The 27,151-nt window shown below is 36.6% G+C and overlaps 1 protein-coding gene across 1 annotated transcript in view; it reads left to right on the top strand.

Annotated features, from left to right (window-relative positions):
- Positions 1-25,393, top strand: part of Slc5a3 (solute carrier family 5 member 3) — a 32,107-nt gene extending 6,714 nt beyond the window's left edge. The window contains exon 4 of the mRNA XM_010608690.3: positions 13,941-25,393. Coding sequence (XP_010606992.1) covers positions 14,269-16,425 — 2,157 coding nt within the window. The 5' untranslated portion in view covers positions 13,941-14,268 and the 3' untranslated portion in view covers positions 16,426-25,393. The remainder of the gene's footprint in view (positions 1-13,940) is intronic.
- Positions 25,394-27,151: the final 1,758 nt, after the last annotated feature.

Raw genomic sequence — 27,151 nt, 5'->3', positions numbered from 1 at the left:
TCAGCAGGAAACTCCAAATCATCAATACCATTCTCCAAGGCCTCTGGGCCCCATGTTAAGGTTGGCAAATGAATGTACATTTGTGTGTTAAACTTGAGTAAAATGTTGAAGGTACGTATGTCTGTTTTTTTGATTGAACATGATTGTTTTCTCTATGAAGACTTTTGCTTCAGTATGTGCTCTGATTTTTTTCTTCCCCTAAATGAATAGAACAACATGGGATCACAAGTGAAGATACTGGTTGTGTTACGTTGGAACAAACAAACAGTTGTCATTGGGAGACCAGAAAGAGCGTTAGAGGGAGATGAACCTGTTTTTGGGTCCTAGCACCTATCTCTTAGCACCTTAACCATTTTGGTTCCTCAGTTTCTCATCTGTTAAGTCGGTATAATCCTTATTGAGGGCTTTTGAAGATAAAGTGGTAACATGACCTTGGAGATAGTAAGTATTTGATAGGTCATTAGAATGGCTTTGTGATATCAGGCAATTACTGAGCTTCATTGCTTAGTCTCCCATTATTTACCAACAAGACTCCAGAAGATTGAATCAAACCTGCAATACAGTTTTTGCTCAATATTTGAGTTAGTGATGTTGGTATTCACCACTCCACTGTAGTCTGTTACTGCTATGTATGGGCCTGGTTTCACACACTTGCTCTCCACTAGATATCCAGATTTTATAGGAAATGATTATTAACATGTTGACAACTAGTCCAAAAGTATTTACCTTGGGCCAAATGAAATGAATATAAGTTAGATACGGCTCTCATTTTGTAATATTTCTGATTTAGATAATTGGCTCTATATGGACTTCAAGCCTTTCTGTATTTACACTGATAAAACCCACCCTTTAATCAGTTGTTGGTTTTCCATAGGACTAATAGGAACCAGTAAATGGCCAGCATTCTCTTTTTCTTTGTTTTTGAGTTGGGGTTAGAATCCGGGACCTTTACACTGAGCTTATTTTATTTTATTTGAAGCAGTATCTTGCTAAGTCACTCAGTTGCCCAGGCTGTGTTGAACTTGTGAACCTCCTGTGTTGACTCTAGAGTGCTGGGAATACAGGTTTGCACTGTCACTCCGGGCTGCAATTTTTTTTTTTTTTTGGTACTGGGGATTGAACTCGGGTCCTTGGCGCTTGCAAGGCAGGCCACCGAACTGCTGAGCTAAATCCCCGGCCCCTCGCAATTCTTGAAAGTAATACCAATTTCTAGTTTGGGATTGTTGTGTTATGTCTGTCCATTTAGGCTACAGTATACATACAGACTTCAAAATTGCACATGACTGAGGTATGGGACAATTGCTATCAGGACTTGATATTCATAATCTTCAAATGCCTAAATCGCTTATTTTAAGCATGTATTAATACAGTTTGATTTGTGCCTATTAAGAATTTAGAGGGTGGAAATACTGCATAGAGACAGAGATAGTAGCATATTATCCACAATCCCTGGAAATTAAGTATTTGAAAGAAATTCAGCTTTCTAGAATAAGGGGATTGTGATAATTTTTTTTTTTTATTATTGGGCTTCGTGTTTCTGTAGAATACAAACCAAGTTTATCAGTTTTTCTTTTTTTTTTCTCTCCCAACTCTGCTGACCTCCAGAAATATAGCAACAAATTATAAATTTAAAACCCCAGATTCAGGTTCTCATAACATATCTTTTGGTCCACAGTTCTTCAGTTGACTTGTTCCTTTCTGTACTGCAACTGTTTTTATTATGATTACAGTACCCTAGTTAAGAGAATCCTATCCAATTTGGGAATGCCTCAGCAGACACTGGTATAAATAAGAGCTTAAAGATGAAATTACAAATGAAAACATAAACTAAACTGGCACTTAGCCACTTTTGCAGTGGAATCAGGAGTTCTTGTTTTTTTGGATAAGACTTGAGTTTTTAAAATATTCTCCTTGACATCTCCCTGGCTAGAAATGCTTTGATTTTTGTCAAGGGAAGAAACCCCAATGCAGCTGCTACAGCCAGATTGCTGTGGATGGATGTAGTCTAGTTGGAGATCTACAGAGGTGAAGAAAAATGCAGTGCTGCACTAGAGGCTGTTCAAATCATGCAGTCCTCGTTCTCTGTTAGAAAAGTGCAGAATCAACTAATGTCATCTATCGTGTTTTTAGTTTGTGTTTAGTTGCCCATTGTGGGGATTATGAGTATAAACCATCTATCTGGTACTGGTTGTCATCCAACTTAGATTGGTGAATAAAAAGCTACATTCAAGGGTAGGCTCTTTGTTAGGTGTACTTATTTTTTACTTTTTGAATTGCTTGACCTTTTTTTTTTTTGGTACCAGGGATTGAACTCAGGACCTTGTGCTTGCTTGCAAGGCAGGCAGCAGAACCATTGAGCTAAATCCCTGGCTTGCCTGACATTTTTAAGTGAATACCCTAGTCCTAGATTGTCAGCAATGAAGAGAAAGCATTTAGGTGAAGTATGAAGTATGATCCCAAAACACAGTTTTTAAATTAAAAAAATCATTATATCAAGAATGACATAGTGACATTAATCCTCAGAATATACTCCCTGGATTCAGACACTTACCCCATTGTTCTTGCTGCTTTCTGAAGCCGTTCTGGAAGTCCTCTTCTGTGAGCATTTTTAGTTGCGTTGTTGTGGCTGCACTGTTTAAAAATATTTTGTCTGGCTTGGTCATTTTGACTTTGGGGAACAGCCAGATCTGGTGAATAAGGTGGATGAGATCCCTGTTGTTTTTATGAGGCTGCCTTTCCCTTAGATGGCACTTGGCAGCAGCATTCATTTTGATCACACCTTAAAGATAAGAAAGAGGACTTCCAGGATTGCTTCAGAAAGTGGCAAGAGTGGTGGGATGTATTTAAAGTGTGTGTGGGGGGTATATTTTGAGGCTAATCAGGGGTGTATTTTGAGGCTAGTCAATGGCTATTTGTATTTTACTATACTAAATTTAAAAAATTTTAACAATGACCATATAACTTAATCACTCCTTGTGTATAATATTGACACCTGAGACACCAGTTTTCCTTCAGGCGAAGTCTGCCATTGAACCTTTGCCATCATAGAAATGCCATTCTCATGTGTCGACTAAGTTTTTCCACGTTCAGGTCTATGTATAAGAGAAAGTGAAAAAATAAATTTTTTCCCAGTGTCATTTTCTTGGTTGTATATTTTATCTGATTAGGATGGTGTCATTTTGGACACTACGTGTAATTTTGAGAATGTCCTGTCTGAAATACAAGAGGAAAATTTAGCTGCATTCATAATCTACAACACGATGCTCCTGGTGTATGTTCACTTTCTAAGGTTCATTTGAGGGCCTATTTTTTACCAGTCCTTCCACATTCTCTTGATGAGTTACCTCACTTGTCCTTGCACCTCTCTCGATTTTTTCCAAACTATTCTTAACTATTCTCCAAACTTTGAGGAAAATGAGGGTTTTAAATTTTCCAACCACAAATTATCTTTCTGAGGAAATAGCCAACTTCATGACTTCCTGGGATAGTTAGAATCTGGTTTACCAAGAAGATGCATATGTTTATATACTCTGCCTCATTTGAGTTGAAAATGAGGAAAAATTAGTATCTGTTCTAGGAATTTTTCCAGGAACGTCAAATTGGAACCAAGTAGGATGTAAACAGAAAAAAAACATGAAGGTGAACCACAAAGTTGACCTAGTTGGATATTTTGCCACTAATGAACTGTAGAATTGTTAGCTTTGGAAGGAAAATAGATAGTGGTAGTAATACCTAACCTCAGTGATTGAGCGGGAACTTACACATATGTGTGTAAGTATGTGCATAAAATATTTTCCCCTTTTTAAATCTCAACCTTTTAATGTTAGTATGACATTGAATGAACAAATTGAGGTAAAAAGGTGTGTAAATGACTAAGCTGGCCTTCTAAGACAATCTTGAGCTAGTTATACCTTTATGACTTCATTTGTAAAAAAGAACTTAGCCTATAGTTATAGAACAGTAAAGTCTCTTTAAACTGAAGGAAATAATTTACATCTATTCTGAGTACCTACTAGACACCAGCACTACCATGTATTTGGGGAAATTCAGTGTTCATGGTATATACATTCTGGTAACGGAGACAAACTAGCAAATGCTATAAAGAAAACCAAAGAGGGATAAAGGGTCAAAATGTGGCAGTTCAATTTTGGTTATGGTGCTCAGGAAGGGCAGAAAATTGAGTGATCACTGGGGCAGAAGAGTGGGAACTTGAGGCCTTGGGGTGTTGGAGTGATTGTGTGAAGATGTACTCAGTCCAGAGGGTTTTTTTTTTTAGGTCCTCTGAAAGCTTTACTCAAAAGAGTTGGCAGAGTATAATTGTTTAATGGTTAATTTTTTTTTCCGTGAGACTTTTTATGTAGTAGCCTTATCTTGATGTTGCCTTGATGTGCGTTTCCCCCTGTTTTATACAAATGAGAATTAAGACTCAGGGATACATAAAAGTAAGTAGCTTTAATAAATACCCATAATGTATCCAGTCAGTAGAAATAATCATCATTTTACCAATTTTATTGCATCCCCCCCCCCTTTTTGGTTGGAGTGCACTTTAGATTTTCTTAACCTTATTTAACATTTCTAAGTGTTACATGAACAGCTCATTTAATGCTTGTGTACTTTTTTCCTAGATCAATCTTGATATGTCTTTCTTAGAAATAAAAGAGTTTTTCCCAAGCACAACTTAACCTTCAGTCAAAATTGACATTGATAAAATAGTGTCACAAAATAATCCATTCATTTTGAAACTTAGACTCTTATTCATTTTTTTTTTTTTTTTTTTAAATCCAGTGTTCAAAGGACCATGCATTTAGTTGTTTACACTTCAACAGTTCTAAAGCCTTTACCATTTTTAGAGAATGGCACTTTGAAGAGGTCCCATTTCTTCAGAATTCCTCACTTAGGATTTGCCTATGCAGCACTTGCTTTCTCATGATTAAAGATAGGTTAAACATTGTTGGCAGAAACATTCATGGGGATATTGGTTTTTCTACTGTTGGGAATGTTGGGCAGTCATTTGATTTGAATAGTGTCCACCAGATCCAGCCCCACTGTAAATGTACCTTTGTAATGAGTGAGGTATAGAGTAACATACTTGAAATTGAATGTTTTCTTTTCCCAACAATCATCCTCTGGATTTAGCATCTGTTGATGATTCTGAATTGATTATTGCTGGGAGTACTTTAAAGCAAACAAGTACTATCTTTTTACTTAAAAATGTTGGTATATATGTAAGTGATAAGGTCTTCCAAAGACAACCACACACAGCACCTTTATGACACCTGACCACAATTTCTTAACATGTTGTATCCATATTCAGATTTCCTGAATTGTTTGTGTACAGTTGTGGTTGAGTCAAAATCCAAATAAGATCCATAGGTTGTGTTTACTCAAGCCCCACATTTCTTATTTTGTAGTAGCTTCCCCCATCTGGATTTATTTGATCTCTTCCTGATATTTTATAAGGTGTCCTATTCCAGGTATTTTCTCTAAGCTGATAGGTAGAAATTTTGTTAGGTTTGGGTTTTGTTTTGCAAGAGTATTAAGTACTTCTGGGGATAGCATCACATCAAGAGGCACAAGTGATTTTCATAGTGTTAACATCCATTATAATCATTGCTTTATGTGCATTGTGTTAGGTGTTGCAACTGATTTCTTTTTTTTTCCCTCATTGAGTTTATTGGTACATTTTAGGTATACAGTACAGTTATATTCATTATTGGGGTCTTGCACCTTTACATGACCGGTCTTGTTTCTCATTTTTTCTCCTTGTCCCTGCCCTCCCTTTACCCCCTCCTCGCTTCCCCATGTATAAACATTTTATTTCCCTTTTTTCATTTTCTGCAACTGATTTCTACGGCATCATTTCTTTTATATCAAATTAGATTTTTTTCTGACGTGTTTATTTCTGGTGTGTGTATGTATGCATACCTTTCTGAAAAATGTTTATATAAAAGAGATATTCTTCATTTTAACAGGATATTTCTTCAGTGATCCACTAAAGTGTACTCAGTTTTCTCATCTGTAAATTGGATATATGTGTTTTTGAGTTTTTTGGGGAGAATTAGTGGAGCTTGTACATGTAGTAAAAAGTAGTGCTTGGCACATGGAGTTTGGTAAATGTTAATTTAACTTTTTGAGCCTGGGGGTGTAACTCAGTGATAGAGCAGTTGCCTAACATTCATGCGGCCCTGGGTTCAGTCCTCATTCCCGCCCTCAAGTAATACATTGAATAGCTCTGTTTTGTTGGAACATTGAAGTGAAATGTAATAGAAGGGAGAAGTTCTTCATGAATGGCCATCAGCAGGAAGCTTGGCCTTGTTCTGCTTGTTCTCTTGAACCTAATGAAGTGCTGCCTGCGCATCCTGACCTGACATTTTGAGGAAACAGCCACCAGACAGACATGCATAGGGAAAGCAGCATAAAACATGGAGCACATTTTAAAATAGAACTTGTACAGTGAAGGGAGGTGGGCCCCTCTTGTGGTAAGTAGGTGAGAGAGATGGTTGTTCCATATATAGATATGCACTGTGTCATGGCCCAGCGATTTTTATCCGGACAAAGGGCTTTCTTCCCTAATCTCATTTACCTTTGTCATTCCACACACTCTTAGTTGTAATAAGCCGTTTGAGGTTGGGGTAGGGAAGATGCTTTATGTTTTATTCCTTCTTGTCCTTTTTAATTTACCATCATTGCCTAAAACACACTGTTGATGGTCAGTGATTGTGCATGATAGCAGAAATTTAGCAGTTTTGATGAAATGTACTTATTAATATTTGATTAGTGTATTTAACAAACATTTGAGGATCTGCAGTGTGCAAGAGGTGGTGTTTAGACACTGAAACCATGTCTCTGAATATTGTAGAACATACTCTCTTTGCATGGAGTTTTAACATTTTGGAGCCAAGAGACAGAATCAACACTAATAAATTGTGTAATGTTTTCGAAGGTGTTAGGAAGGGATTGAGATGGTCAGGGAGATTATTTTTGAGGAATACCTAAGAGGAGAGGGGAGCAAATCTTGTGGAAATCTGGGTATACAGATTTTCAGTTTCTTGCTCAGAGAAAAGCCAGATGCAAAGGATTGTTTGATGCTTTGTGTTGAAGGAGGTGTTCATGCTGGGTAATGGGTTAAGGGCAGAGGTGTGGAGACAACTTAAGAGACCAGGGCAGTTACCTGGATGAGATGAGAGGGAATGGAAGTGGATGTGTAAGTGATAATGATTATGACTGTATTCTAAAGGTAGACTCAGCAGGCTTTGCTAATGGGTTATGTGCATGTGGGGTGAGAAAGATGGTGAGCCAGCAGGCAAGGATGATTGATGATGTTGGCCTGAGCAATAGTAATAGTGGTGTTGTCTTTCTCTGACATGAGGAAGAGAGTAAATCAAGTTCTAGGAGACAAAGTCAGATGGTACTCCCCAAAACAAGGCAGTCACCACACCCCATTCAGTGAGAACAGTTCTTTTTTTTTTTTTTTTTTTTTTTTTTTTTTTTTTTTTTTTTTTTTGGTACTGGGGATCAAACTCAGGTTCTTGTGCTTTCAAATCAGGTGGCAGAACAGCTGAGCTAAATCCCCGGCCTAAGAACTGTTCATAATGTTAATAATTCTCACATTTGTAGATCATACAACTTGTTCCTTTCAACCTCATGTCATAAAGATTGGAAGTTAGCAGGTGAGGATTAGCCTGGATAAATTCATAAGGCTTATAATAATTAGGTCAAGTGTAGAGATGTAGTTTTTTTTAATTGTCTAGTGTAAGGATTAATACTGATAGAGAAAATGAAGGCAAAGCCTTTGACTTAGTGAGAACTTTGATAAGCTGTGGTTTTTTGTTTTTTTTTTAGCTGACTTGTCAAGGTATCTGTAATCAGAGTGTTTACTTAATCTAGGAAGCCAATGTCTGGAACTTATTTTTAATTTTGTATTTTCCTTATGTCTGTTCATTCACATATGATTATTTGTAAATACTTCAACTAGATTTTATCATATGTGCTCTTTGCAGTCTGTTAACATTTGATGTATGTCCACATTTGGTATTTTCTCTGTAAATGAAAATTTTTAAACATGGATGATGTTGAACTTTTATCAGTGTTGTTTTTCCTGTCAATAAATGAAATCTTTTTCTTTGAAGAGAATATTGTATTGTGATTATGGGCAGAAATTTTGCAGACATGTACCTGTGAGTGCAAGACCTGTTTTATACACAAATAGCACATTCTGGGGTATGTTATATACTACCTGTTTGGTTTCAGTTTTCTTATCTGTAAAATGGTCATAATAATTGTTATTATCTCATCATGCTTGTTGTGAGGATTAGAATAACCCACCCAGAACTAGTCAGTCAGGATTTAGTTCATAAGATCAGGTTTGTTTGTTTCTTTTTATTTTTTTTTGATACTAGGGATCAAACTCGAGACCTTGTGCTTGTGAGGCAGATAGTGGAACCACTGAGCCAAATTCCTGGCCCTCATTTGTTTCTTTTAATCCATTGGTCCTTGATAAATTGTCTTTCAGGAGCAGATACTGCTGAGCCTCTTGAATTCTCCCCATTTAGTTACACAAATGTTTAGTCATTGAGATTATATGATATGGTATCATTGGCATGGTTCTGTTATTTTGTATTTTGATTTTTCTCAAAAAGGAGGTTGTGTTCTACTGCCTGCTTTGCAAGTGCAAGGACCCGAATTTGGTCCCTGGTACCAAAAAAAAAGGGAGGTTGTTGTGTTTTCACTGTATACATGATCTGGTTTCATCCACGTAAAAGTTAAAATTAGTGGTAGTTTCACACTGTTACTCTACAATCCAAAATTCCTTCCCAAAGGCTTAATGTTCTTTCCCAGAGGCTTAAAACCAAAAAAACAAAATCCATTGTCAGCCACCTCTTACATTGGTTAAAATAAAGATTTTTGGGGGAAGAGGTAGATGTGGATGAAATTATAAAACTGGTGGTTTTTGAACTTTCTAGGCAAATAAGATGTCATCATTTGAATAAATGATTTATTTGCATGGGATATTGTTCACACCCATACTGATCAAAGTAGAGCTATTTTGTTTCATAAGTGGTTGTGAGAGGTTGTGCCTCCCTTTCTACCCAGTATGCTACATGAGGAACTAAAAGTCCCCAGAATACAGTTGGAACAGTATTTTGAGTCCAATCAGGATTTTTATACATAATTTACTTTAAAAAACCTGAGTAGCCAGCTGGGCATGTTGGTGCACACCTGTAATCCCAGCACTCTGGCAGAGGCAGGAGGAATGCATGTTCAACCCTAGCCCGGCAGACTTAGGGGGCATAGTGGGACTATTTCCAAAAAGAGAAATGTGAGTAGGCTAGGGATGTAGTGTGAAGGTCCTGGGTTCTGTGCATAGTGTTGCAGAAAGAAGAAATAATTCTAAATAGTCAAAAGTTAATGGGTGTGATAGAAATGTTTTTTTAGAGGCTTAAAGTCCCTTAAATGTTTAGGGGTACTATATTGTACATTTACCTATAAATGTCTTCAACTCCATTTGGTGTTTTAAAATTGATTTGAGTTGATGTCAGTTTTATTAAAAAAACTCACTTTTACTTGTACCTGTCACTGATAAGTCCTATCATATTGTCACATCTTTGAGGTAAGCAGAATTGAGAACAGCTCAGTACCAAGTGCCATTTACTGTTCCATTCATGACATTTCCTTTGCTGGAGTTTGATTTGAAATGACATAAATGAAAAATGTTTTATATTTTACTTGAAATGTTGTTAAGTAGGCGCTATGAGCTGATGAGTATATGGGGGCCTGATTAAAATATTTGTGAGAGAACAGCATATTTAATGTATAATTTATTTTTTAATCTATTCTCTTACTTAAGTAAGTTTGAAGATTTGAATATGCCTTGCACATAGTTGACATTTACTTTGAAAGGGCTGGTAATATCACTAATCTGTTAAGGCTGTGGAGACATTTATTGAACCATTGGCCTGTTGTTCTGGGCAATACTGTCCACTTTCTGTATCTTATTTCTTACTATGGCATTCGGAGCTAAGCACTGGTTGTGTTTTATAGATGAGACAGTTGAAGTTCATATTGATAAGTTGTTTGCCTGAGGTCCTACAGTTAGGAAGTGGCAGAGCTTGAAACCTAGCTCTTCAAAGTTGCCTGCTTTCTGCTGTACCATGCCATCTGCATGTCCCTGGTTGTCGTTTATACCTGTCACCTTTACAAAGTCATGAAATCTGGTGGTAGTGAGAAAGCAGGCCTCTGGTATACTCATGTTTTCTTTGTAGTAGGTTTAGGCGCTCATGCTTTTGGAAGTCTATGTGTTACATAACCTTAACTCACTATGTGAATGATCTTCATTCAGTGTACATGCAGCAGCACTCACCAGGTCTACTTTGCACAGTGGTCCCACTTTGCCCCTGGAGTGTGTATTTATAAACTGACCCCAAAGCTAAAGACGTTTGGTTACTTCTAGGGGCACCAAATTCTACTCTTTATTAGTTCACATATGTCATTGTACTTGTGATTTGGAGCCCTGATTGAGTTTACGGTTCATTTTTCCCTGTTGGACTTTTATGATAGTTAATTTTTATTTTTAGATAGAGTGACTATACAACCTGGATTTTACAGATTTATCAGAATAATTCTGTGCTTGGTAGAGGTTACCCTTTACCTATGGCACTCATGCCGCATCAAGCTGGCTGTTTTAATTGACAGCTGTAAAAGTTTCACCATCACTGCCCTAGATGGTAGAAGAGAGATTTGATCATTATAACCAATTCTGTTTTGGTAAGCATGTTTTATATCACCTGAAGGAGTTTTAATAGCAAATTTAAATTTGATCCATCTAGTTGGTCAAGCACAATAGATTTTTATGTATAGTTCTCTCAATTCTTCAGTTGTGATTTAATTCACTGAGATATATGACAGTGTTAGTTGCATACTAATTTTCTGTAAAACTTAAAATATTACTTCTAAAAAGACAGTCCTTTTTTGGGGGGAATCTGTGGTTTCAAAATACCTTCATGTTTGAAGTTTGACTACCCATCATCACTAGGGGACCATATCTTTATACAGTCTACAAATATGTATTACTTTTACTGTTGAAGTAATTTTTAAATGCACTCCAAGGAACCAACCCACATGCTTTCATTATTATAGCTATTTGATTATTTGTCCCATTTTCTCATTTAAGACCTTTATCTGAACTATGAGCCATGAAAAAAAGGCATAAAGAAAAGACAAAAGAATAAAATACTTCACATTAGCTGAAGCAAAGGTTTTTCCATGTGTATTTTTCCTAAGAATAAAGGAACTCTGGAAAGTATTGTATTTTTTTTTTTTGAAGAAATATTTATTCTTTTAAAAAGAAAAAAAATCGCACTAAGCTTTTACTTCCAACCCCTCAAAGGCTGAAATTTAAGGGTTTCATAATCTTTATTCATGACAAGAATATGACATTTACCTGTGTTGTATTCATAGTATTTTATATCTTTCTGCAAACTAAATTGACCTCTTTGGTTTTGTTTTTCTTTATACCACTTTTTAGCAGGTGTTGGTTTCTGTGTGTATTTTGTTTAAATTGGGAAAGTCTGAAAACCTCCCCACTCCCCAAAAAAGGTAAATGATGAAAAAAGAAAAATCCTACCCACAAACTGATTCACTCTCTAGTGAGTGAACTGTCAACAGTAGCTTTTGAAGGGTCTGAAGAGGTAGAGACAGAAAATGTTGAATTTAGCCTTGAGTTAGGGTTTAGCTATTGGCTCTGTGGGTGGGACATAATCTAGGGAAGTTGGAAGTCAGGACTTGCATAAGGATGTCAGTGAGCATTTCACAGGGGGCAGAACATGGATTGCAAAAACAGTGTTACTGATATTATTACTGCTTTATAGTGATGGAGAAAGGAAATATTTATTTTGCTTTTGAGCATTTTGTCTTTGAATAAATACACAAATGAAACCTCCATCCTCTAAATAAAATCAAAAGGCATTAGGTATTTTTTTCTCTCCCTTCTTCAGGGAGCACATGGTCAGTCACTCCCATTGAGAAGAGTAATACCTGAGAGGTGGTCTAACGTCCTTTGAGCTAGGGTTGTTTAAGCTGAACAAGTGACATGGATATGACTTGGATGTTGGGGGGCCAGGAGGTCTCCTTTGAAGGCAGAATTTCCTATCTCCCAACAACACTTTGAGTAAGGGACGATCCCTTGCACAGATACATTTAAAGGTATACTTTTAAATAACAGGTTTATTAGTCATGTGAGATCTCATTAAAATATTAGGTGGTTATTTGTGAATAATTTCAAAGTATTTCTTTAAAAACTTAAAAGCTTTTGGATGTGGGTAGGTGGTAATAAGATATGACTAAATTCAGGATCTGTCAAGTATAATGTGACAAATTCTAACTTAAGTATATTTTTTGCCTTTGGCAATTTTATTGATGCCAGCCATTGACTCTTGACTTTGAGTAAGCAGAATTTTAATCACTTTTCATAGTGTAATTATTATAGTGCTTTGTGTTTATGAAAGGGACAAAGATGGGATTGACATTTTTATCTAGGCAGCTTATGAATTAGGCCTAATAACCTAATTTGATAGAGCGTTAGTCTTGAGGCATTATGTCTAACTTATTGCCAGTGAGAATTGTGTTTATAAATTTTTAGCACTGTGGTCTATTTGAACAGTTGAGAAGAAGTATCCTTAGTTATCATTTGTGGGATTTACATTTACTGTTTATTTAAAAAAGAAGATACCACATTCACCAGAAAGCAGATTTTTCAAGAATGGAAAGACATTTGAAATTGTGTTAGTGCGAAGGAGAAATTACTTAGAATAACATGTGGAGGCATTAGGTTGAATGTTTTTCTTGACTTGCTTGTCAGGTGCAATTATAATTAATTTCTAACAATTAGAGTTTGTCTCTTCAGCAGAAAAACCATCAAATTCCTTAAAATGATTTTAGGAAAATTTAAATATGTTTTGCAGAATTATTATTTTAACCCCCGACTGAAAATCATGGACTTACTGAAGATCATTTATTTAATGGTTTGCAAAATGTCTGTTTTATTCAGGTTTGGAAGATAAAATACTCCAGAAAACTACTTCATCCCCTCCCTACTTTGTATATCATTTGAATAAAAAGATACTAGAAGGAAAAAACGCTCAACAAAATTACACCTGAGTCAGTACTTTTATCAGAGGTTCCTTGGAAATAATGCCTGAAGAAAGAGAAGGAAATTACCTCTTTTAAAGTTTTATGTTTCTCTTCTTTTGACACCTCCTCACTAACAGAAATCTTAGGGTGGTTCTGTATGTCTCTATAGTTTTTTGTGCGGAAGAACTTGTTTCCCATTAGGCATTTTGTAAGTTTTAGGTTACTGTGTAATAACTACATACATTTATAGTAGGAATTTAGAATAGTTTTCTAGCAGTGTGTTTGTATAGATGGAACAGTATTCTGTGTGTGAAGGATCCGGGATAGATGCTAACACCTAGTGAACACATCCGTTATTTGTTCCATCTAGAACCCTAATGGCCATAAAGTTAACCTCAAATACTCTTAGGATTCTTAGTACTTGCAGATGTGTTTAGATGCCCTTATGAATAACTCACCTCCTGTAGGGTATTTAAGATCTCAATGCCTGGTCTAAACCGAGACTGCCACAGCAAGACAAGAAAGGACACTGTTATGATTGCCAGTTAATTGCTCAAGAAAGTTACATAACTTAGTTTTGAAGTTGATGAATTTTTAGTTTAGAATGATACCTAAAATGCTCCCTGAGTTTTACATATCAGCTGCAATAGTATAGATTAGTCTTTGCTGTGGAACTGAAGTGTATTTTAAAAGTTTTTTTTTTCTTTTTATAATGTCTGTTGCGCCGTGTTTGTTTGACTGAAAGTTTCCTCATCGCTTGGTGAGACCCTTCTCTAATTCAATCTTTGTCTTTTGTCTTTGCTGCCTTGCAGGGTTGGTACAGTAGGCTTCACTAGACTTAGCTGCAACTCAGAATTTCTCCTCCAGCACCTGAGTAAATGCTGATGGTCTTGTGGAGAGTGGATTAAGAGTACGAGCTAAGTTCTCAATCCCAATTAAGAAGCGGAGGAAAATTTAACTGTCTCCTTCAAAGTTTATCACCACCATCAAGACAGCAAACCAAAGGACAAAGACTTTGACCTGCTGTGTTGCTCTGTGTAGTCCAGTTCACGTATGGTTTACAGACTTGACTGGGGTTACTAATAAGTAAGAAAAGTTGGACACTTCTGTCATTTGAACATTTATTCAGAAGTTACCAGAATGAGGGCTGTACTGGAGACAGCAGACATTGCCATAGTGGCCCTGTATTTTATCCTGGTCATGTGCATTGGTTTTTTTGCCATGTGGAAATCTAATAGAAGCACCGTGAGTGGATACTTCTTGGCGGGGCGCTCTATGACCTGGGTGGCTATTGGTGCCTCTCTGTTTGTGAGCAATATTGGGAGTGAGCACTTCATTGGGCTGGCAGGATCTGGAGCTGCAAGTGGATTTGCTGTGGGCGCATGGGAATTCAATGCCTTACTGCTTTTGCAACTTCTGGGATGGGTTTTTATCCCAATTTACATCCGATCAGGGGTGTACACCATGCCCGAATACTTGTCCAAGCGATTTGGTGGCCATAGGATTCAGGTTTATTTTGCAGCCTTGTCTCTGATTCTTTATATCTTCACCAAACTCTCTGTGGATCTGTATTCGGGTGCCCTCTTTATCCAGGAGTCTTTGGGTTGGAACCTTTATGTGTCTGTCATCCTTCTCATTGGCATGACTGCTTTACTGACTGTCACTGGAGGCCTTGTTGCAGTGATCTACACAGACACTCTGCAGGCTCTGCTCATGATTATTGGGGCACTCACACTTATGGTTATTAGCATGATGGAGATTGGCGGGTTTGAGGAAGTTAAGAGAAGGTACATGTTGGCCTCACCCAATGTGTCTTCCATCTTGTTGACGTACAACCTTTCAAACACAAATTCTTGTAATGTCGACCCTACGGAAGATGCCCTAAAAATGTTGCGGGATCCAACAGATGAAGATGTTCCGTGGCCTGGATTCATTCTTGGGCAGACCCCAGCCTCAGTATGGTACTGGTGTGCTGACCAAGTCATCGTGCAGAGGGTCCTAGCAGCCAAAAACATTGCGCATGCCAAAGGCTCTACTCTTATGGCTGGCTTCTTGAAGCTTCTGCCAATGTTTATCATAGTTGTTCCAGGAATGATTTCCAGGATACTGTTTGTTGATGATATAGCTTGCATCAACCCAGAGCACTGCATGAAAGTGTGTGGCAGCAGAGCTGGGTGCTCCAATATTGCTTACCCGCGCCTGGTGATGAAACTGGTTCCTGTGGGCCTTCGGGGATTGATGATGGCAGTGATGATTGCAGCTCTGATGAGTGACTTGGACTCTATCTTTAACAGTGCCAGTACCATATTCACCCTTGATGTGTACAAACTCATACGCAAAAGTGCAAGCTCCCGGGAACTAATGATTGTTGGGAGGATATTTGTGGCTTTTATGGTGGTGATCAGCATAGCATGGGTGCCAATCATCGTGGAGATGCAAGGAGGCCAGATGTACCTTTATATTCAGGAGGTAGCAGATTACCTGACACCCCCAGTGGCAGCCCTGTTCCTTCTGGCAATTTTCTGGAAGCGCTGCAATGAACAAGGGGCTTTCTATGGTGGAATGGCTGGCTTTCTTCTTGGAGCAGTCCGTTTGATCCTAGCCTTCACCTACCGTGCCCCAGAGTGTGACCAACCTGATAATAGGCCGGGCTTCATCAAAGATGTCCATTATATGTATGTGGCCACAGCATTGTTTTGGGTCACAGGACTCATAACTGTAATTGTTAGCCTCCTCACACCACCTCCTACGAAGGAACAGATTCGTACCACCACCTTTTGGTCTAAGAAGAATGTGGTGGCGAAGGAGAGTTGCTCTCAGAAAGATGAACTATACAAAATGCAAGAGAAGAGCATTCTCAGATGCAACGAGAACAGTGAGGCCATTAATCATGTCATTCCCAATGGGAAATCTGAAGATAGCATAAAGGGCTTACAGCCTGAAGATGTTAATCTGCTGGTGACCTGCAGAGAAGAGGGCAACGCAGTGGCTTCCTTGGGTCATTCAGAAGCAGAAACACCGGTAGATGCTTATTCCAATGGGCAAGCAGCTCTTATGGGTGAGAAAGAAAGAAAGAAAGAAACAGAGAATGGAAGCCGGTACTGGAAGTTCATAGACTGGTTTTGTGGCTTTAAAAGTAAGAGTCTGAGCAAGAGGAGTCTCAGAGACCTGATGGAGGAGGAGGCTGTTTGTTTACAAATGTTAGAAGAGACTCCAAAAGTTAAAATAATACTAAATATTGGACTTTTTGCTGTGTGTTCACTTGGAATTTTCATGTTTGTTTATTTTTCCTTATGAATTTAAGGATATGGTGAGATACTTAACTTAAAATACTGGTCTTTGGAAAAAATTATATAACTGTTGCATCTCTCAGGCATTGTTTACGCCGTAGATTTTTAGCCAAATTTTACTTAACAGAAATATCATCTGTTTGCAAGACTTTATTTTCCCAGAGATGGATGAGAGTAAATCTTCATCTTAAATGAAGCAAAAAATAGACTGAATTGTGCAAAAATGTGGTTTAAATTTTTCCATACCAAAGTAAGGGGAGACCAATTATTCTCATAGATCACATAGAGCAGAATATATGTTAAGGTGTCATGAATAAGGTATGTTGTCCATACTACCAAGTCATGCTGAAGTAGAAGATTTGCTCATTTCTGAATTTTTTTCTGTCTCTGTAATTCCTACTACCATAAATGAAAAATGAAGTCTGAGACATTGTATAGTCAGTTATGTACTGAAAAAATCTAATGTGCTTATACTAATTTCAGGACAAGTTGATTGTGAGGTCTGTTTTGTTAGCATGAGTCTGTGGATTCTGATTGCCAAAAGAAAGGTAGACTATGTGCCTGTAGGAATTTTTGTACTACCTGTATGTGTAATGTTGGAAGGGAAATTTTTGTTCTAGTAGGTTGTCACTCCCCTCCCCCTGTTTCATTGAAGTTTAAGGGAACCTTGCTCAAAATGACCAGGTCATTCTATAAGTTACATGTCATAATTATTAAATTTATTAGGGGGTGGGAGTGAAATGTTACTGATTATCCCCACATTTGCTTACCAAATTAAGGATTTTTATATAGTTTAGGAATAACTGGGTCCCAAGCAATGTTTGATTAACCTGTGCTGAATAGATGAGTAATCATACTGTACCAATTTCCTGGTTTTTTTCCCCCCTCATAATTTGGTAACATTCTTTATTATGACTAAACATTCTTTATTATTGATTAGACTAGTGGCTAGCAGTCAAAATGATATGAAATGAGGATACTAATCTTCAAAAGTGGAGAAAAATACCCCAGTGGATTTAGTTGGAAGATAAATCCAAACGTCTTAAAGAAAAATTGATGCTGCTTTTGTGTGGTGGGTTACCCCACTTGATTAAATCAGATATATTAAAGTTGAGTTTTTAGAGGAAAATTTCTGTTCTGCAATTATACTACATTCTTGATAACTTTGTTCCTGATTTTTTCCCCCCAGAACAACTTGCCATCTGTATACTGCCTCTACATCTTTGTTATATAATGTATTAGAGCATGAGGATGTTTCAGTGCAAATTGGCCATCAGTAACAGAAAACTCGAGAGTGCATGCTTGCCACTGGTAGATTTTCAGTAGAGTCATTTTTGTATGATGGACAGCATGTTCATGAGGTGCCATGAACAAGAACTTTGGGGTTTAGTAGTATGCTTGTGGAGGATATTTCAGGACATGTGTAATTATAAGACCCTCATCTTGACATGGCTTGGTATCCGGTTGCATCATCTGTGGATGGAATCTTTTTCACAGGCTCTTTCTCCTTACTGAGCACAGGGTACAAAAGATGTTAGAGGAAATCTTTACAGATGATGTAATTCTGTGTCAGCACTGTACTGTGTCCTCTGAAAAATGAGGAAAGCTAATTGTATATCTACTTTCTTTAAACTTATACTTTTAAAATTGCATGATTTTTATTAAGCATATATTAGGAAAAATTACTTTTTATAGATACTTTTGTAGATTCTGATTGAAAACTCAGCCCCAATGACTTCAGATTTTTTTGTAGTGTATAAACTTGTATATGATACTTAATTAGTCCAAAGTTGATTTTAGAAATTATTAGAGCATAATGTCTTCCCATCTTCAGGAGGCTTTGTCAGAATAGGTAGATGAAAAATAATTCATGTGTGAATAGCATGTTTCTGAAGAGCTTTAGAGTGCCTTGTAGATTTTTTCCCCCCAATCTCATGAGGTGTACAACCTTGAGGGGTAAGTATATAGGGACCATCTTTTTTTATGGAAGTTAAGGCTATAACTTGTCTATGGTTATAAAATGTATTTGAGAAAAACAGAAATCGGGTCACCAAATCTGGACTCAATGTTTGTATGTGTCTGACAGTGCTTTGTGTTATTTTCCCAAAGCAAATACTCTTCCTTCAAGACAACTTTTTGGCATTTGGGAAAAGTAATAGAATCTTAGGTTTTCAAAATTGGCATTAAGTGGTAGGAATTAACATTTGCTTGGACTCTAAATACACTGCAGTGTAACTCAGCAGCGAGAATCGACACATTGGCTGGGCACGCTTCTTTTTACAGCATAAATGAATAGGAGGTATTTATATAGATTTTTCTCTTTATTTAATGTTGAGTCTTAATAGGTTGGATTACTAGTGTCCTCCTACCTTCTCTCTGCTGTTGTCTTAGTAAGATGCATAAAATATATCCATCTTGTGTCTTGATGTATATATAGCAGTAGGTCAAGTTTAGAGAACTAATGTCTGTAAATAAGGAATGACTATTAGTATTTCCAGTAGAATTGTTTACTCTTGCTAGTATAAACATCAGTTTATTTAGACTAAAGTCCCTGAAGCTTGCCATTCTAATGACTTTCCATTAATAGATAATGTGCTTGAATAGGTATGTGAATTGCTGATGGCAGCTTCATTTCAGGAGACTTACTTCAGTCTATATTTCATTAGAATGATTGTTCTTGGAATGATACATGGACTGTCTTTAAGTTAGAAAAATGTTCATACTTTATTGAAGACATTGATCTCTAGACATTAATGTGTGCATATTTTTATGTTTGCTCAAGCTAAGTTTCAGAATTGACCTAGAGTGATAATTGACTAAACTAGTGGCTAGCAGTCAAAATGAGGTGAGGATACTAATCTTCAGAGATGGAAAAAATATACCATCTCTTCACCTGTGAATGTTTCCCAGCTCCTAGATTTTTGTCTTTGGCAGTCTTGCTTCCAGATTGGATGAGAAAGGCTTAAGAACACTGGCATGCAGCATGGTTCTTGGCTCTTTTGTGGGACTTAGCCTATTTCCTATTCATCTCAAAAGACTAACCAGCTGAGCCAACCTTTCTTCCTTAGCTATTCTTTCCTGGCAAGTTATTTTTGTCTGTAGCGAGCATCAAACAATAAAAGTGGTGTTGTGTCTTTTGGCCCACGTTCAATAGATCCCAGATCTCCAAGGCTTCCTTTTCACGTGACTCAAATGATCCATTGTCTTTTTGAGTACAATCTGGCTAGGATCCTATTGCCTTGGCTCTTAGGGATTCTACCTCTAGAAGTTAACAGGGACCTATCGCCCTGTGAAATTTCCCATTTTAAGAATTGGATGGGAGAGTTGTTGCTCATTTCTCTTACCTGGAGCAAAAGTCTAGAGTAGTTATTACTCAGTTCTCTTACCTGAAGTCTTGTTTAGAGTAAAATTTTGAGTCTTTGTTTCTACATTACCAACCCATGGCTTTTTATTCCTTATACAAGGTGTACAGCCCTTCCCCCCGCAACTTTGAAAATCGTTTAGTGTAACTTGTGGGTTAGTCTCATTCTTTTTCACCAAGTAAATCACCTGTTTGGTTGGTGGCAAACCTATGGCATGTGTGTTACAGCAGGTTGTTCATATCAATGAAAGTGCTAAAGGTTTTGCTGTCACTGACTTTAAGATTAGTTCCTTCAGTGTACTCATTTGTCAGTATTAGGTTTACTTAATTCCATTATGCTTTACTCCCCATCTCTATCTGAGGCATGATGATGAGAAAGGAAACCACATGGGTATCTAGTAGTGACACCTCGCCATTCCCTGTATTTGAGTTGAGAGAAGCTAAGTACAAGACCAGAGCCTTGCCAGGATAAAAGTTTTCTAAGAAATTAGAAAAACTATTAGGATGTTGGTTAGTACCTGGGTGATAGAGATGAGAACAAGTTGGTAAAAGACAAATGTTAGCTTAAAATTTGGAGATGTAAAAGCATATTTATTTAATTCTAGAACCCAAAGCGTCTTGGACATTAGCTAGTTTAACACATTCCCGCTGGCTTTGACCACTGCTGATGGCTCAAAGCTGCCTGGCAGCAAATTATAGCCCCAAATTACAGCTCTGTATTGCCCTGTCCAACCTTGTCCAGCTTTGTCCAGTTGTGAACGTGTTAAATCACTCTCCAGGTAAATGAGGGTACCAGGAGTAAGATCCAGCTGGATAACTCTTATTTAATCTTATGTATTATAAAGTACGAATTTATTAACACATTAAAGGTTAAAATGGCTGATGTATGATACTGATAATTTAGTAGGAAAAATACTTTTGGGCTTCAGTGTCCATAAGATTGCTATAAGCCAGGTGCTAAGGTGCTTAAGCTATTTTATTGTTTATATTAGCTCAAGCAGACTTTATAAATGACACACATTGCTGTATATGTATATATCCTTCTAACAGTCAAACATTGGTCTTTTTGTCTCCTCTCACTTTGCTTTGTTCTTTACCTGTTCTTTCTTGTTTGGCTTTCTTCACTTTCAGTAATATTGTCTTGGAATTGAAAACTTCTGCTTTGCCCCAAAATTAAGGACTTAGATCAAAATAATGATTTATTGAATAGTTATGTTTAAGTATACTAAATTTCTGTTGGCTAAAAATCTTAATTCTTGAGAATAATTTTCTCAGATTTGTGTTGGCTAATAATAAACACTAATAGTGTTTATTCTCAAAACACCATTTTCAAAAATTAGGGAGAGAGTGATAGTGAAAATTTGTGAGTCCTTTTGAAATGATGATAGATCAAAATGCAGAGAGACAATAATTTATTTTGATGCCCCAAAGGTCTTGTTCTCTCATCAAAGATAAAAAATTGAAACTTGTCACTTGGCAGATAGAGAAACCCTTTTGTACTGGTAGGTATGAAGCTGGATTGTGTAAAACATAATCTTTAGATTACTGGATTTGTTAATTTATCTTGGGTACAGACTCTAATCATTAAGATCATGTCTGTCCTCTGTCGGAATACTGTAGCTGCTTAACTCCTTAGATTTCTAGTAGAGAGTAGCTAAGGTTCTAAATCCTTACACCATTATTTATTCACTTAGTTGTATGAATGTTTTCCTTTAAACTTCTCCCCTACTAATCCTGGGACTAAACTATTGAGCACCTTTAAAGACGTGAAATTGATGTAATTTGTATTTATCTCAACTCCTTTAAGAAGGTTGGGGTGTGTTCCCCATTTATCGGATAACCAACAATGTAAACTATTAGCAGGTAGTCTTTTTACTCAGAAATGAATAGAAAAGGTTGGTGAATCTGTATCATGCACTTTACTTTTCAGGGGAGTACCATAAATCCATGGATGTAGATTCGATCCAGTACCCTTACTATGTATGACAACACTTGAATTTGTTTACCCCCAACAGCATGTTTGAATAGAGAGAGCTCAGATTCTTGTTTGTGAAGGAGCGGTGGTTTTGTTGTCCTCAGACAGGGAGAAAAGCACTTTGCTGTTGCCTGTGATAGATAATACCCCTTCCCCAATCAGGATGGTTACATTCAGTGAATACTACCAGTAAGGGAAATACATGTTGCAGTGATTCTCACAGCAGCTCAAGTTGAGAGTAGATATTTACAACCTGATGATACCTTGATGAATGAATTCACTCTGTCCCCTACTGCTGCTGGGTAAAGGAATGTTTACTTACTGTTTTTACACATAGTAGGTAAACTTTCACTTTATCAGTATAGCCTAGACCAGTGTTGGCAAACCTATGGCATATGTGCCAGTGGGCTGTTTGTATCATTGAAAGCTCTAAAAGGTTCACCATCATGGGCCTAGACTTATAAGTAGAATGAATGTTCATTAGTAACTCACTTTTTTCTCATGATAATTGAAAATTGAAATAAGGCTTATTGTTACTGAAGTACCAGACTGACAAAGGCCAATAGATAAGATATTTCATTGTATAACCTGCTTTTGAAATTTGAGTGTTTGGGTTAGTGCTTTCTGGCTGCCAGTATTGACTAATGGCTGGGTACCTTTCCTTTTTTTTTTTTAGTACAAAATTCTTTGTTGTTCTTAAATTTTGGTATAACCAATGAAAAATATTTAAAGTGAATTCCACATATTTACATATTTTACATGCAGTCTTTAGGTTCAAGAAAAAAGCTTGATAATTGTTTCAGCCTAATGTTAATTATCTGTATTTGCTTTTATATTCATAATTAAAATGTTAGTTACATATATCTGTTTTATCATTTTGCCTTGTAGGTTTGATAAGTGTGTCTGAGAACACATGGGATAAGAGTTCATATTCCATCATAGAGAAACAACTAACAGTCCATAGAAAGCACAAAATCATGTCCAAGTATGTGTGTCTCCACACATAGAAAGCACAAAACTTATAGTATTCTTAGTAACCGACAAGTGCCAGTCATAAACCCCCCAAGTATTTGTCTCAGAGTTATTATGAGAAACCACAGTATTGAAATCCCTAGAGAATGAGGCATCTCAGTTACAGGTGGGCCCTAAGTGATAAGGGATTCAAGGTAATAATATGTTTGTTCTGCTTTGGTGGAGAGAGAATACAAGTGTCGAGAATACTGTGACTGTATTTGGGGGTTACTAGCAAAGATAAGAGTCTGGGCTAATTTCCACAATCTAAGTAAGGACAGACTTTTAGGGTTTTGGTGAGAACTCATAAAACCTTTTGCTCTAAGCTGTAGAGCCTTTGGAGTTTATTTTTTTAATCTTGCCTTGTGAAAGTAATACCTTTCATCAACAATACTCTAAAAAAATGAAGATGTTCACATTTTTATAGGGTAAATACTGATTGAATTTTTGTGTAGGTTTGTGTGTGAGAGATGAAGTAATCTTTATTTTCTCATATGCTTGACTGCTTCATTTATTTGTTTTGGTGTTTTGTTTGTTTCATTTTAGTAGAGAATTTGATCCAAGTTGAGCATCAAACTGATTCTGAGACAGATTTGTCAAAAGAATTACTTTGCTTTTCACAGTGGTACTGAGAGTGAAGGAGTCTTTCTTTACCTGTCCCATCATCCTCAAGATCAGATAAGAGGAAATCTGAATGTGCTTGCAAAAGATGAAAATGCATTTCTTCCACCCAGCAGCTCCCTTACTCCATTTCTTACTTCATTTACTTTCAAATGGTCTATGCTTACCAAGAATGAATAAGTAGCTCTATCTTGAATTTTGTTTGGATGTCAGATATCAGCTCTTAGGAGAGAAGTGACCACTTTGTTCCTACTTTTCTGTATTTTGTATATTTATCTTCTTAGGGACAGGCTTGTTCAACTCTTAATATGTCTAGATTGAGGATTATAGCTGGTGCAGACTAATGTGACATGTTTTAGATAACCTGAACACTTTAAGGGAGGTTCCTCTTTCCAGCACAAAGGTAGGTGTTTACCCATGAAATTATTTTAGAATGTTAAACCTTAGGCTTGGGGGCTGAGGGGAGAGGAGTCCCAGAAATGCAGCAAACTAGAGAAGTTTGAGGATCATCCTTGGCTTAGCAGTATGTGAAAATGCAAAGCAGTTACAATGTGTTAGTCCTTCCTATATATTATGTATTCTGTACCTTTAAGTTTAACATAGTTTATAAGAACTTTATGAAAAAATGAATTCTGAAAATTCCTTTGGCAGAAATATCTTGGATTTGTAATTCCATGGAAAACTTTTAATTAGCGTAGGTAAAAAGTAGCACTAGCAGTGTAAATATGTATAGTTAGAATTTTCTAATTTCACTGTGAGATCTCAGACTGAGTGGCAAACAGGTCAACAAATCTTTTGCTCATGGACTTTTTCTGTGGGGTTGTTAAAATGCAAAAGCTTTATTTTTTTTAATAATGACATACTACATTAGTGTCAGATAATGGTTTGCAATCTGTAACCCTGCTTTCCCCCAGCCATTATTGCTTCAGTTTATAGATTGCCAGCAGAGTTCAGCAATAGATAGGGGATTTACCATTCATTCTTTGCTTGGGTGTCCCATATTCTATGTCCAGACCTGTGTTGGCAATCACAGTATGAACTGTGTTAGGCTTCTCAGTGCTTTTTTTTTTTTTTTGATAAGATGGATATCAAAAATAGTTGCTGTGCAAAAGTTAGTAGTCTTCTTCAAGAAGAAAACCAATTCCTTTTCTAATAATATCCTGTGAAATTGCTTCATTCATTCCTTTGTTTTTAAGCCAAATGTCAGCAGAATACTGCTGATTTTATCTAGTAATTTTGATATGTAAGTATTCATGTGTTTTTAAAAAAATGTCTACATTGCAAAATATTTTTCCCAGTGTTCTGCCTATTATGCTTTGTTCAGATATTTTGTAAAAGTCCAGTCAGTACACTGGGAGTTGTATTGTTTTCATGTGTCATTTCAGTTGTTTAGAAATTGTAGACCAAATGTTATTATTATAATGAAGTTGATGAATATTAATTTTGTTAATGAATTTTTTTTATTGTAAACTGATTTCCAATTTACCCTCCATTGTTCACAGCTTTTTGCTTTAAAGTTTGACTAATTGAGTCCATTTCATTGTGCATTGTTTTAGTTGCCAGCAGAAAGAATTTGGTATAAACCAGGTTACTTCCATATTGAATGGAAAACAAAATTACAGATTTAAAATTTTTAACCATTCACAATGATTCTAACTTCTACTGTATACAATCTGATTTTTAAAATTGTAGACATGTATGATCCTTGATTTAATGTATTTTAAAAGTGTTATTGTTTAAAAAAATTGAAAAAAAGCAGCAAATCTGCTAAAAAGCTGTCAGTTTTCCTTACTGACTTTGTAAAATACACTGTTCTCTGTGTACTGTGTGTTATTTTGCCAGCTGCTGCATTAGCCTTCAGAAGTATTTGGAAACTTAAGGTGAACTACATTTCTTGCAAATTACATTCCTTTCTGTGGTATTTTGTCTTGTAACTGAAGTATAGTAATTATTTTATGGAAATGTTAGCACTTCTGTACCAACTTTGAATAAAATGAAAAATTGACATTTTTGTGACTGAGTATTTTCAGCATGAACACATCTGTCCCGACATTTGCAGTGCTCTGTATCTCAGAGTTGAAGAGTTTGTACCTCAGTTTCTTACTCCGTTTATTCATTACATTCAGACTGCAATTTTGACAAGAATACAACATATATGATGGCACATCCTTAAAATCTTCATGTTAGGGGACATGTGACATGTTGTCCAATTACTGTTAAAATTTATTTTGATACTTGCTAAAGTAGTGTCAGGTTTCTTCACTGTTAAGTTGTTTTTCCCTTTGGTAAGAAGTAATTTGTGAGGAGATAAGATCAGAGGCTTGTAAGCAACGTATTCTGCATTACACTTGAACCTCAGCATCCACTGATAATTCTTGCCTAATTTACTACTGTGATGACACAAAATGGCTATTTACTAACTTAATTATGGCCACATTGAACTTGTTCTTTTGCCTTTTCCTGCCCAGTATGAACTGGATTATTTTATTGAGTTGGGTTATAAGCCACCCCGCCATATGTTTCCAACTTTTTGCTAATGGCAGGATCCCTTTCTTCACAGTTTTTTTGTTCTGTGATGTTTTCATCACTGTTTTGAGTACTTCTTATTTTCTAGCACAACAATCTTCCAGGCTTGCCCCAGTGGGGTCAGGCACAGGGAATGGTTCTGTGTTTGCTCACTACTACAAGGATGTCATGACTTTGCCTTTTGGTATACAGATACCATCTACTCATGATTCTAATTCTAAACCAGTACCAGAGGTTTCTTTTTGGCTTCCCTCATTCTTTTCATATTTCCCTTCTCCATCTGTGAGACATCTGATATTAACAAGCTTTTTTCAATCCTGTAGCTCCTTAGCATTAAGAAAATAATTCTTTTGGCATATCTAAAAATGTTTGGCTGGATATAGAAGTCCTGGTGGGAAAGCACTTCAGAATTCAAGGACTAGAATCTAAAAAAAATAATGGAAATGGAGAAAAGTAAGACTGTTTTTCTAGTTTCCTAGTCCTTGTGTTCTGAAATTTTCTAATTATAGATCTTGCTAATTTTTCTTTTCTACTGGCCCTTAGTGAGCTCTCTGAATATGGCACCTCTGTTCTGGTATAATGGTTCTCATTTTTCCTCCTTTTTTTTGAAACCACTTTTGTTTAGTTCTTGGGCATCTTGGATTGCCATAATTTGTTTCATTGGTTTTTTTAGTTTTTGTCTTTTTTCCCATTCTAGGGGTTTTTCTAAACTTACTTTCCAATCTTTCTGTTGAAAGGTAATTTTAAAGCAATTTCTATTATGTTTTAAATTTTAAAAGCTCTTTTTGTTCACTGAATCATTCTTGAAACCTTTTTTTGTCATGTTTGCTGTGTCTTATCTCTGAAGAGACAGTTTTTTTCTTCTAGATTATTTACTACATACAGTGCCCCCCCCCGTTTTGATTTTTCTCAGATATATGCTGATCCTGATTGCATATACTTAATAAGGGGAACTAAAAATCTTCTGAATGTTGTGGAGAGCTTGTCAGCTCCAATATTTGGCTTTCTTGTCCTGGCTATAGGAAAAATCTTGCAGTTATCTTTAGGTCAGATTCCCCAAAGAAAGCTTTATGGAAATGTAACAAGTTTCATGATGATATTTTGAGAGCCAAGTGGGTAAAGAGTATAGAGGTCTCAGCATTCACTATGCTTTTTTTCTTCATCCCTTTTTAATGTGGAGTCCCCACTTTGTGCTGTGCCTGTGGTCTCCAGTTCAGAGACCTTCCCCCTGTGGTAGCC

The sequence above is a fragment of the Fukomys damarensis genome, unplaced genomic scaffold, assembly GCF_012274545.1.
Source record: "Fukomys damarensis isolate Sample0158 unplaced genomic scaffold, DMR_v1.0_HiC HiC_scaffold_24, whole genome shotgun sequence".
Classification (NCBI taxonomy): domain Eukaryota; kingdom Metazoa; phylum Chordata; class Mammalia; order Rodentia; family Bathyergidae; genus Fukomys; species Fukomys damarensis.
The sequence above is the reverse complement of the archived record's forward strand: the minus strand, read 5'-3'. Positions and strand labels throughout refer to the sequence as shown.